General features: G+C 36.8%; 1 protein-coding gene across 4 annotated transcripts in view; it reads right to left on the bottom strand.

Moving 5' to 3' along the window:
- Nucleotides 1–11,206: 11,206 nt before the first annotated feature.
- The window catches only part of adcyap1r1a (adenylate cyclase activating polypeptide 1a (pituitary) receptor type I), a 72,511-nt gene continuing 69,420 nt past the window's right edge, over nucleotides 11,207–14,297 (bottom strand). For 2 of the 4 annotated variants that reach the window (XM_056445292.1, XM_056445308.1), the window contains one exon: nucleotides 11,207–11,912. In XM_056445292.1, coding sequence (XP_056301267.1) covers nucleotides 11,688–11,912 — 225 coding nt within the window. In that variant the 3' untranslated portion in view covers nucleotides 11,207–11,687. The remainder of the gene's footprint in view (nucleotides 11,913–14,297) is intronic. The other 2 variants (XM_056445300.1, XM_056445316.1) reach the window with 1 other exon arrangement.

Below are 14,297 nucleotides of genomic sequence, written 5' to 3'. Positions count from 1 at the left end.
TGCCAGTGCTTTTTAGCCACCATATCATATTTTATTTTATTTTATCATGGGAACAGACACACAATTTATAATATGTGAGACTTTCAGTGTCAGTGGTTTCAGTTTATTCACAGCTGTATACAGTAAACTATTTTATAAATTATTTTATGAAATTTCAAAGTATTTTCCTAATTATACACAGTTTAATTATTTACTGCAACTAAAAGTATCACACATATTCAAAGAACAAGACATGACATTAATATTCTGAACACTGACAGAAATATAATCACACAAATTCTTTGCAGCATATTAATCAACATCTCTTTCATTGGTTTCTTTTTAAGGTACACTGCTAAAAGTCTGTAATGTTGATGCTTTGATGATGAATAGGAAGTTAATAAGAACAGCATTTATGTGAAGTAAATGTTTTAGTAATGGTACTTTGAATAATGCATCCTGCAGAATAAAATTAATTATTTCATATATATATATATATATCTATATATATATATATATATATATATATATATCTATCTATATATATATATATATATATATATATATATATATATATATATATATATATATATCTATATATCTATATATCTATATATATATATATATCTATATATCTATATATCTATATATCTATATATATATATATATATATCTATATATCTATATATATATATATATATCTATATATATATATATATATATATATATATATATATATATATATATATCTATATCTATATCTATATATATATATATATATATATATATATATATATATATATATATATATATGCATACATACACACACACACACACATATATATATATATGAATTTTTTTGCTGAGTTTTTCCTTCCCTAAGGATGTATTTTGCAGTCTCTGTCGCCATCTTGTGGCAGAACGTCAACCGTTTTTGCTCTACTTAATGACAGGCTAATGGCTGCCGAGGCGCTGTATCTCAATATTATAAATATTTAAAATAGGCATTATCCTTATAAATAAACTGTATAGTTGCAATCTAAACAACTACATTCTCGCATAAAAAAAGCCTCAAAAAGTACATTATGTTGTCCAACTGCTGCAATATTTGTCAAACTGTTGTGAGTCTATTGCTGTCACTCCAAGTGGGCGGAGTAATACACTAGAGTGAAGAGGCTGTACAAGTGCTGATTTTGCAGAATATGGCACGGCTATCAGCCAATCAGATTCGAGAACCAGACAGAACTGTTGTGAAAAAAAAAATATATATATATATATATATATATATATATATAAATTTTTTAGAAGTTTTTTTTTGCAGGATGCATTAATATATATCAAGTACATATTTATATCAAGTACATCAGTTGAATACCAATAACACTTCAACACTGACTGTAAAATTAATGTAAAATTTGTTAGATAAATAAAAACAAGCCCTGATTAAATGTTTTAATCAGTACTTGTAAAGGCTCACACTACACAGAAAACAGTGTTTACAGTTGTAAAAGTTGCATTGTGCTGCACTGTATGTGTCATTTGAATTATTCACTTTGTTCTTCTTTTAAAGATTCTGACAGGTGATTTAGATTTCTTTCATACTGTTTTTACGATGTTTTTGCTTTGTATTAAATATGTATTATACCAAATCACAGCTGGACGTTTCTAATATTTCATTTATGAGGTGTACATGCATCAAGTTTTATACCGGCTGTCAAAGCTATTCTACTGAAGCTTTAACTTTGTACTTCTGTTTTCTGTTGCAAAACACAAATTACAGCAGAGCAGTCATTTTTATTTACATTATTGCAATTCTAATGATTAAATTATTAAAAACTATCATAAAATATTAAATAAATTATTAAATTTGTTATTATTCTTATTACAATTCTAATTACAGTAGCCCTGTTTGAATTATTTTACATTTTTTTGGACTATCTAATAATAATAATAATAATAATAATACTAATAATAAATGTGTTTTATGTGTATGTTAAACTAAATTCCTCCCTTACACCTTTGTCTTCTTGTTGAATTAAACAGGAAAATTATGAAAGTTACTGTTGCTGCCAAGATTTTGAACATTGCAGTTAATTGCAAACCATTTACTCACCAGCCACTATATTAGGTACACCTTACTAGTACCCTCATTTGCCTTCAGAACTGCCTTAATACTTCGTGGCACTGATTCAACAAGGTACTGGAAACATTCCTCAGAGATTTTGGTCCATATTGACATGATAGCATCACGCAGTTTCTGCAGATTTGTCGGCTGCACATCCATGATGTGAATCTCCAGTTTCACCACATCCCTAAGGTGCTCTATTGGATTGAGATCTGGTGACTGTGGAGGTCATTTGAGTACAGTGAAGTCATTGTCATGTTCAAGAAACTTAATGACATGACGTGTTATCCTGCTGGAAGTAGCCATCAGAAGATGGGTACACTGTGATTTTAAAGGGATGGACATGGTCAGCAACAATACTCAGGTGGTGTTGACGCAAAGCTCAATTGGTACTAGTGGGCCCAAAGTGTGCCAAGAAAATATCCCCCACACCATTACACCACCACCAGCAGCCTGAACCATTGATTCAAGGCAGGATGGATCCATGCCTTCATGTTGTTGATGCCAAATTCTGACCCTACCATCTGAATGACGCAGTAGAAATCAAGACTCATCAGACCAGGCAACGATTTTCCAATCTTCTATTGTCCAATTTTGGTGAGCCTGTGTGAATTGAGGCCTCTGTTTCCTGTTCTCATCTGACAGGAGTGGCACCCGGTGTGGTCTTCTGCTGTTGTAGCCCATTTACATCAAGGTTGGACGTGTTGTGTGTTTAGAGATGCACTTCTGCATACCTCGGTTGTCGAGTCGTTATTTGAGTTACTGTTGCCTTTCTGTCAGCTGTAACCAGTCTGGCCATTGCCCTCTGACCTCTGGCATCAACAAGGCATTTGCGCCCACAGAACTGCCGCTCACTGGATATTTTTTTTTTCTGACCATTCTCTGTTAATATATATATATTAATACATAGATAGATAGACAGACAGACAGATAGATAGATGTTAATACTGTAACCTACTATTTCTCTCTCACTATCTCTCTCTCTCCCCCACACACACACACAAAATACACATGTAAAAAAAACTGCATGAGTTCCACAAATTGAAGAGTTGTTTGTCAAGAATGGAATTCAGACACATACAAAAAATGTTCACAGGTCAAACATGGACATCATCTCTACATCAAAGCAGAAGAGAAAGCAGAGAGCCTTTAAACAGCAGCTGAATGCACAATACAGTTGTAGTCTGGGTGTTACATTCAGATAGACAAGACTGAGTCCACGATATGAAGGCATCTCAAAAACACAATGAAACACAGCAGACCCAGACAAATTCAATCTCCCACAATCCTCCACATTCGTGCTCAAATATACAAACAAAAGCGCCATCTACTGGCAGGCAGATGCGTTACAATCACAATGAACACGTCTGGTACAGTTTTGAGACATGGTCGTTCCCTTCTGAGTGCACTTGCTCAGAATGACGGCTGGTGTCAAGAACATATAGAAAGCAGCAAAGTCTGTCTCTTTTTTTGTTTGTTTGTTTGTTTTCATGCAGATATATCTAGAGAGTTACAGAGAGAGCTCAGCCCTCACTTTACTACATCCAGAAACACAAACTGAAGCTGTAAAGTCAATTGAGGTAAAATTACTTGTATAATCACACATTCGTTTAGTGACAACTTGTGACATGCTCTCTATTGTTTACCATGGTACTTTGACTATTCAGTCTGAAATCACATGTAAGTGACTTCAAAACAACATTAGCACTATTCATCTGACCGTGAACAATGTTGGACTTTAATAGTCATTGGCTGCTAATATGATTTCCTTGCTGAGATACGTTTAACATTATATTAAGAAGTAGAAAGTCGAATATAAAACCAACTTTACCTCAATGTAAAAGACACAGTCCAAGAAACACCTCTGTTATGACGCTCCGTTAGGAGTTCACGATTTATTTCTACAGACAATTGCACTATAACCGAGAGCTTGTTCGTGATCATTAATATTTACAGTTTGAAAAATAATTACTATAAGAAAACTGAGAAATGTCAAACAAATATACAGTGTCAACACCGGTAAGCAAATATTTATAGCGGAAGTGTCTCTCCTCGGGTGCTATTGGTTGACAACCAATAGCCCCGCCCCAAACTGATGTTATTGGTCGAGCTAATGACCTTGTTAGTGAGTCTCAAACAAACAGGTGTTCATATTTATACACAGCACCAAACAAAAAACACAACACAGTGTTTACATTTTATGCAAAATCCTGCTTCAAATATCTTACCGTTATTACCGTGTAATAAATATAAGATTGTTATTATATTAATTTTAACTGAACCATAATCACCAATAAAGCACAACTGTCAGGTTCTGGAAGTAAAAAATCCATTCATTTAACATGTGTGTATATATATATATATATATGTGTGTATGTATGTATGTGTGTGTGTGTGTGTGCGTGTGTGTGTGTGTGTGTGTGTGTGTGTGTGTGTGTGTGTGCGTGTGTGTGTGCGTGTATGTATGTATGTATGTATGTATGTATATATATATATATATATATATATATATATATATATATATATATATATATATATATATATATATATATATATATATTATATGCATTCTGTTATAGCCTATCCGATGTTAGCTTAATATCGGAATTCAGCAACAACTACATTACCCATGATGCTCTGCAGACAAATCTATATCCACTTACATTCTGTATGACTAGCATTTTTTATTTAGAATTTGTTTTTAACATCATGCATCATGGGATTGTAGTTCTTTATTTAAGTACAGTAGTACAGCTTTTGTTAAACCCAATAGATAAACTACATTACCCATGACTCTGTGCAGACAAATCTAACCAATCAGAGAGTAGCAGTGAGCAATATTTTCACATAACCACATTTTGCACTAAAAACAAAAGATATGTTAAGAGATTTAAGATTACGCTATATCCAATTATATTCAACATTTTTTATTTAGAAATTGTCGCTTATGGTGCGTTCACACCAGGCGCGGATGAAGTGTTAAGAGCAAGTGATTTAAATGTTAAGTCAATACAAAGACACGAATAGACATCCTGCAGTGCGATATGTGCAAATGACACGATTCGTGTGAATGAAGCGGCGCGAGTTGAGCGTTTTGCAAGTTTGTCGTGCTTAACATGCATATCTTTCGTTTTACGCGAATCGCTCGAGTTGGAAAATCTAAACTTTAGTGGACATTTGCACCGCATTAACCAATCAGTAGCTTGCTCTTGTAGGGGCGTGATTATGACGTAGCATCTGATGTTGGTGTCCCGAGGCGAAATCATTTTGCCAACACTCGACAACAGCTTATCAAACTGGCTTGGCTCAGTCTGAAGCACTGCTGAAAGCCTCCATCATCCAAGGCGCTGAACGAATATATGTTGTTTTTCAGCTTTCCTAAAGCATATAAAGCACAGCTACTCTCTCAATAAAATTCCATGTTAGCCATTTCATAATGAAGCTACAGTCACCAGCAGACAGATGCCCTGCCCAATAAGTGAATCTGCATCTATTGTGACGTGAATTTGACGTGCGAATGAAACGAGTTTACTCAAAATGTTCACACGTCTATTTACGTGCAAATAGGTTATTCATGCATTCCGTGTCTGGTGTGAGCACAGCATAACATCATGCATCATGGGATTGTAGTTATTTCCCTCATTAAAGTACAGTAGTGTACATTTTTGTACAATTTTAATATAGTTACTTGCATCAAAATCAAAGTTTGTAATATTATTCTAGTCATGACTTAAAATGCAAAATCCCTATGGGGAAAATTCATTCATTCATTTTCCTTCAGTTTAGTCTCTATTTCAGAGGTTGCCACAGCGAAATGAACCTCCAACTATTCTGGCATATGTTTTACGCAGCGGATGCCTTTCCAGCTGCAACCCAGCACTGGGAAACACCCACTCACACTCATTCACACACTATGGCCAACAGTTTTTTCAAGTTTTTTCAATTCACCTATAGCGCATGTGTTTGGACTGTGGAGGAAACCAACGCCAACACGGGGAGAACATGCACAAACTCCACACAGAAATATCAACCAGCCTAGCCGAGACTCAAACCGGTGACCTTCTTGCTGTGAGGCGACAGTGGTAACCACTGAACCACCCCTACTGAAAACTGAATGGGAAAAATACTTCCAGAAGCTGAAAAAATGGGCGGGCTACAATTATACTCTAAAGACACACATTTTGGGGCGGAGCTATATGTCTTTCCAACCAATAGAAGTTGGAGTTTCAATATACCACAATTTTGCATTTTCTGTTTAGCGATGGTAAACCGCACACTTCAATTACACTTCAAAAGAACAAGTCAAAAAATATACATACACATTTCCACATTTTCAATAAAGAAAGATCAACACGACCATCACTTTCACTGTACATTTCAATACTCAACCCTGCCCTCAATATGATACGACTACCACCATGAGCTGCAACAAAAGCATATTGCATTTCAAAAATTGGCACGTTGATAATCACATACATCGATGGTACTTCATGTCGACCGCGAGTGTTGGCTAATGTGATGAGAGAGTGCTGGTACATCCATCATTTACTGGCACATGTGCGTGTTTAACGTATACAGAGAATTTACACTCTACAACGTCACAGCAGAGAATAACACTGCACTGGAAACAAACAACACCTTTAGCCACTTTGCACACTAATGCACATCGTTTTTTTTTTTTTGCCATCAAACATGTAGAAAGTGAGTGATAATATAACTAATTATGATTGTCAGTCAGTGGTGACGCAGTAAATTTGGTTGGATTTAGAGATTTGACATCAGAGATTGTATTTGTAAAGGGTTGGGGGTTCACTACCTTTCAAGCATTGAAAAGCTTTCAATCCAAAATAAATTAAGAGCTGTCATCATTTACTCATCCTCAAAACCACACAGTAAAAAAATATCTGTTCATTAAAAGTGTCCGTATGTTGTGATTCGCAAGTGTTTTCTGTTTATTTATGGATTTGAATTGCATCTGGCGACTTTTCAAATGTTAATAATTCAACTCTACCGTTTAACAAAGTGACTTTTATTGACATTTTAGTAGTTTGAAATAATATAGAGAGAATCTATATATCTCTCATTCACACACACTACGGACAATTTAGCTTACGCAATTCACCTAGAGCACGTTTTTGGACTTGTGGGGTAAACCGGAGCACCCGGAGGAAACCCACGCCAACACGGGGAGAACATGCAAACTCCACACAGAAATGCCAACTGACCCAGCTGAGGCTCAAACCAGCGACCTTCTTGCTGTGAAGCAATTGTGCTACCCACTGCACCACCATGCACAGCAGCTTCATTTTGCAGGAACATAGTCAGTTGGCAGGCTGAATCTAGAATCTAAACAACAGCAGATCTAGCCTACAGTTAGTTATAATATAATATAATATGTGTGTGTGTTTTTAATCTACATATAGTCTAAGCTCATACAGTCCAGAAGTATTCACAGCATTTGCTTTTGCTCTAAATTGAGCTCAGGTACATTCTGTTTCCACTGATCATTCTTGAGATGTTTCAGCAGCTTAATTGGAGTTCACCTGTGGTAAATTCAGTTGATTGGACATGACTTGAAAAGGCATACCTCTGTCTATATACGATCCCAGGGTTGACAGTGCATGTCAAAGCACAAACCAAGCAGGATTGTCTCGAGGCATAAGGCTGGGGAAGGTTAAAGAAAAATTTCTGCTGCTCTGAAAGTTCCAATGAGCACAGTGGCCTCCATCATCCGTAAGTGGAAGATGTTTGAACCACCAGGACTCTTCCTAGAGCTGGCCGGCCATCTAAGCTGAGTGATCAGGGGAGAAGGGCCTTAGTCAGGGAGGTGATCAATAACCCGATGGTCACTCTGTCTGAGCTCCAGCATTCTTCTGTGTAGAGAGGAGAACCTTACAGAAGGACAACCATCTGTGCAGCAATCCACCAATCAGGCCTGTATGGTAGAGTGGCCAGACAGAAGACACTACCTGCCTGGAATTTGTCAAAAGGCATCTGAAGGAAACAAATGTAAGAAACAAAATCCTCTGGTCTGATGAGACTAAAACTGAACTCTTTGGAGTGAATGCCGGGGGTTACGTTTGGAGAAAACCAGGCACCGCTTATTACCAGGCTAATACCATTCCTACAGTGAAGCATGGTGGTGGCAGCATCATGCTGTCGGGATGTTTTTCAGCAGCAGGAACTGGAAGACTAGTCAGGATAGAGGGAAAGATGAATGCAGCAATGTACAGAGACATCCTGAATGAAAACCTGCTTCAGAGTGCTCGTGACCTCAGACTGGGGCGACGGTTCATCTGGACAATGACCCAAAGCACACCGTCAAAATATCAATGGAGTGGCTTCACAACAACACTGTGAATGTCCTTGAGTGGCCCAGCCAGAGCCCAGACCTAAATCCTATTGAACATCTCTGGAGCGATCTGAAAATAGCTGTACACTGTCGCTTCCCATCCAGCCTGATAGAGCTTGAGAGGTACTGCAAAAAGGAATGGACAAAAATTCCAAAAGACAGGTGTGCCAAGCTTGTGGCATCATATTAAAAGACTTGAGGCTGTAATTGCTGCTAAAGGAGCATCAACAAAGTATTGAGCAAAGGCTGTGAACACTGATGTACATGTGATTTTTCAGGTTTTTTAGTTTTGATAAATCTTTTTTCACATTGTCATTATGGGGTATTGTGTGTAGAACTTTGAGGAAATAAATGAATTTAATCCATTTTGGATTAAGGCTGTTAAAAAAATTTGGAAAAAGTGAAGCGCTATAAATACTTTCAAGATGTATCTACTATAAAAATAATAACCCATCAGAGGTTACTGTATAGGTCAGAATCAGCTCATTATCCCTCAAAAGACAGAAAGCTTAAATAAGTTTAATAACCAATGAGATGTAATTGGTTCCCTGAAGCATGCATATTTATTTACACTAAGTACTGAAAATAGGTGACCCCCCCCCAACCCCCCATAGTCAATGTTTAATTTACTCCCTGATAACAACACCAACCCAGAAAATGTATCCTTTTATATCAAAAATGTTAATAAAAGTCAGTTTCCTAACTTTTTAAGGTTAAAAGTTGTTGAAAGAAAGATAACATAAAGCAAAATATGGAAATCTGCTAATTTACGGATTTTTTACATGCTCATTTCTGATTTATACACAAAATATAATGACCACAAACTCTACAAATATCCCGAAAGCACCATAAAACAGTGCGTTTGACATAAAGTGGTGCTATTTGGATGTCGAAATACTGTTTGTCTTCATTTTGATGTGAATACATGATGACAGAATCTACCATTTTGAATGAAAGTTCTCTTTTAACGCATTCACGTCTCATTCAAATGTCTATTTTCTCTCACAGTTGAACATGTCAGCCCTAAAAAAAGCATTTAAAATGCACCTGATAGTAACATAATGGCATTGATTTGCAAATCCCAAAGCTCTGAAAATGCACTCAAACACTGTGTGTAAACTACTATATTAGTATTACATAAAAACTGAATAATGAAATCTGCTAATCTACACTATTAAATGACTAAAACTGTATGGCACTGGTTGTTTAGAGCAGATCCATCAAAGCTATTATTTGTGACCAACAGGCACTTCAGAATAAATCAGAGGGAACTGTAAAAGATCTTCTTCCTCGCTCTGGTAATTGTTTACAGACCTATTTATGTGACAATCCTATATTTGTTGTTGATATCGCCGTAGTTCATTTCAACATAGGCTCATTCTGAAAATGTACCCCTGTATACATTTCTGGAGATCATGTATTATGTAGCAAGCGGTACGTATGGCCACTTTTTTTTCTGTAAAATGAATGACGCCGTTCCATTTTGCACTTACCGGCTGACAGCTTACCTCCGTATGGACGACTGTTCTGCCCAGTGGCTCGTTGTGTATGTCAGAGGATTTGAAACGCAGAACGGAGTTGACTTCAATGATGGGGTTCGAGTCTGATGAAGAACGGTTCCAGAAAGCAGGTAAGCCAAAAACTAAAGCCAAAGAATATGATAAACAAGTAAATAAACAGGGTGAGAATGTGGTAAAATCTAAAAACGTGGTAAAAGCCAGGCTGCCGCAAGGACTTTTATTAATCTCGATTGCTTTTCAAAACAATATCGGTTGGCTTTAGGAAAGTGGGTGGGCGCTGGTTAATCGGTGCTTTCGAAAACACTATTGGTTGGGTTTAGCGAAGGAGGAGGGTGGGTCAGTCATTTGGCCTCTGGTGGATTTACGTGAGAACAGCAGGCTCACTTGTGAGAGAAATTTGAGATCTCAAAAAGCGTACACATCGGGCTTTGGTGGAAAAACTGCAAATAAAATTAGCTCCTGGGACGTATTTGGCACTCTCCTGAAATGTATTTAGGGGTACGTAATCAAAATGAGCCTGGGTTGGTTCATTCGCATGACAAGAAAAAACAATACTAATCAAACTGATACGAAATCGCAAAAGCAACATTTACACACGAACTAAACTCATGAGTCATTCATAAGTCTCTATATTGTTGACATACTCTGTACTTAACGGCTGATTGTAAAAAAATATGTTTTACAATCTCTCTGTGGAGAACATGTAATCAAATACACAGCATTTGAACGAGCAACACCAAGTCTGTACATTTTCTTTTGATGAACACAGTAGCTTGCTGATAAAACAATACTTTAATAGTCAGGTTTTGGCACTTTATGTTATTAAATTGTTCTTGATCTGATCGTGACACTGAAACGCAACCCGTCTCTGTAAAATCCGACTCACACTCTAAACTAAAAATGTGCTATCGGTTTGGACAGAAAGAAATGGACTGATATTTCTCCGACTACATTCTAACAGTTCACATTCTCTATGGCTCATGATGCAATATGAAAATTCAGCCTAGTTTCTGCTGCCCTGTCGTTTTGGCGGGCTGTGTGTGTGAAGCGTACAGCCTCTGTTCTGCATTATTGACGAAAAACAAAACTACAAAATGACATTCTTTATGCACGACGTGTGATCTTCATCTTAGATTAATTAGAAAGCCTTCAAATAGTTGCATTACAGTCAAAAAAAGCAACTTTTATCAGTAGTTTTGGCACTACAAATACATCCCTAGATTAATTATTTCTATTTTTTAATCTCCTAATAAGTTGGAAAGTCTGGTTTAACTATGTTGTTTTTTTCATTTCAGTGTGTGTTGATGTACTTCCAACTGAAACAGAATATTAAGTAGTGGGTGGGGCTTTATTTTTGCGCATCATTCCCTCAAACTAACGGTAGGAGGGGCGTGGTTAAAAATATTGTGACTGAAGCCGTCAAACTGACGTCATCAAAGAAGCCCCGCCCCTTCTAATACATTCATACTTTGATTGAAGATTACCAAAACAAACTGTTTTTTTATTCAGCGAATTATCTTGCACGGATAATCGTTCACCTAAAGAATTGCAATGTGAGCTAGCAAAACCAAAATAAAATTTTGATCTCATGAAGTACTATTCAGGGAACTCGTGAAAATTTAATAGTTCATGTCTAATTGTGATTGGTCGGCCCTAGAACAGGTGAAGAGAGTGAGTTGAAGGGCGGGGCTTTAGGGACGGATTGGGCCAATCAGGCGCTCAGGTTGGCAGGTTGAGGTTGACCGTCTCGGCCAGAGGGCTGGACATGCGTATCTGAGAGCTGCTCTTGCTGAGGATGGACAGCTGCGTCCCCCCGTTCACCCCACTGCTCGCTAGCGAAGGGTGACGCTGCTGCTTCAGGTCCACAGCAAAGTACCTGTTCACCGTCCAACTCCTCCATTTCCTCTTTATCTCCGACTGCACCTTTAGGGAGAAACTTGAAAAGGTCATTTTTTTAATGTACTCAGCTGTAAAGGTGCACGCGTTCTCCACCAGTCCACACTCATGCTTCATACATGTTCGCAACCAGATGTGATGTGACATGTATTTCCTATTTCAATCAAAATGAAGTCGTGTTCTGTTCAAATGCTTTAGCCAATCAGAATATTTTATGTTTTAGGGTGCGTTCACACTTACACACTTGTTTCAGAACCAAGAGCGTTTGCTAGTTCACTTGAGTGCATGCGGCGAATGTGATGTCATCGCGGAGTTGGTGGATGTTCGCTTTGCGCCATATGATTTCGTCTGGCGGAGCGCACAAATTTTTGAGACTCGAGCGAACATTTTGCGCGGCGCAGCATTTCATTTAAGTTGAATATGAAACACTTTGGTTTCCCAGTGATGGGTTGCAGCTGGAAGGGCATCATCCGCTGCGTAAAATATATGCTGGATAAGTTGGCGGTTCATTCCGCTGTGGCGACCCCGGATTAATAAAGGTACTAAGCCGAAAATAAAATAAATGAATGAATGAATCACTTTGGAGAGATTTTGTCTGAAACAGGTACAACTGTACAGACATCTCTATGATCTTCCCATGTGTGATCATAGGGAGAACCAGATGACCAATAATCCTTGGCTAGAAATTTCAACAGCCGTGGGAAAGAAGTAAGCTTTTTTGTAAAAAAGTAAAAAAAAAACTTGAAGTCTTGAAAAGTTTGTTAAAGCCAAAAAGAGAGGCCATGGCAAAAGTGGAGACCAAGGTGGTTTTAATACACAATCATAGAAATGTTCCCATTCATAGATTTTACTATATATTACAATTTTTAATTTAAAACTATTTAATATTTTCAAAACTATAATTAAGTAACAAATTATTTCTTTGATAACTGATAAGGATAATAAGCAAAACCCGCAATTGCGATCTGATCCATGCCAAATCATTTTGTCTGATACTGTCTGAATGAGGTGATCTCAGCATGATTGAAACGAACTCTGGATCAGTTCGGCAGTAGTGGGAAAGCAATTTGATCCAACGAACTAGCTATATCATAGTGGCTATATCACAGTGTATTATGTAATAGGCATATATATGACAATAAGAAAAGAGAATGAGAAGTAGAGATATCATTCCTACTGGTAAAAGTGCGTTTTTTTGTTGAAAGCATGCTGTCTAACTGAACTATTGAAAATATACATAGTCTTATTAACTGACCACTGATATATAATCGATATATATATTTATAACAGAAATAAGTCTATGTATGAGAAATTCTTACCTATCATACACCTGCCGCAATAAGGCGCAAGACGTGTTTGGCGATTTGTTGCTATTTTCAGACCAGCGCAACCCTAATTTTCACGTTTTGCACTATGTTGTTTAAATAGTAAAACTATTTGCGCCACTTGGTGGACTCATGGGTGTTCCGGTCTAGAAAGGCGCATTGCTGGCACGTTGCTATTTTGAGAAACTGAAATAGACTGTGCAATAGACCAGCTGAAAGCAGGTCTAAAGTCCAGCGCAGAGCACATTAGTTGTGCGCCTTAAATGCATACACATTGCTTAATATACACTGGATGTACAGCAAAACACAAATATCTTTACGAATGAAAAACAATTAAAGGATTAAAATATTACAAAAATGATTATTTTCCACATAAATATAAAAACCACTGCCTCCATGTCTTCTTCATCTCGGGGGCTTTTCAGTTTATTCACGACAACTTGCATTTGTATAATGTAATTATTAGTAGTTGTATCATTTATTATATGCATATTTATATTTGTTGCGAAAATCCTACATGATGGTAATAGTTTGATTAGGGTGTTTACATGTCTGTGCTGCACTCAAATAATGTGTTTAGTTCGATTACGACCTTAATCGCATTACGTGAATCTAAAATTGCTGTTTACATGGTGGACTCTTAATCAGAGTATTGTCTTAATATCATTAAAACCGGATTATCGGTGTTCATGTAAACATACTCAATGTTACAATTTTAATCCCTGTTTCAGAACAAAACAATCGATCTACAGGTGTGAAACCCGATGAGGATTCATGGTGGACGGGGCTGCCTATGTATATATACAGTTGAAGTCAGAATTATTAGCCCCTCTTTGAATTTTTTTTTTCCTTTTTAAATATTTCCCAAATGATGTTTAACAGAGCAAGGAAATTTTCACAGTATGTCTGATAATATTTTTTCTTCTGGAGAAAGTCTTATCTGTTTTATTTCGGCTAGAATAAAAGGACAAAATTATTAGCCACTTTAAGCTAATTTATTTTTGATAGCAAACAATCGTTATACGATATCGTTATACAATAACCTGCCTAATTACCCTAACCTGCCTAGTTAACCTAATTAACCTAGTTAAGCCTTTAAA

The sequence above is a fragment of the Danio aesculapii genome, chromosome 2 (genome assembly GCF_903798145.1).
Source record: "Danio aesculapii chromosome 2, fDanAes4.1, whole genome shotgun sequence".
NCBI lineage: Eukaryota > Metazoa > Chordata > Actinopteri > Cypriniformes > Danionidae > Danio > Danio aesculapii.
This window is presented reverse-complemented; position numbering and strand designations above follow the sequence as displayed.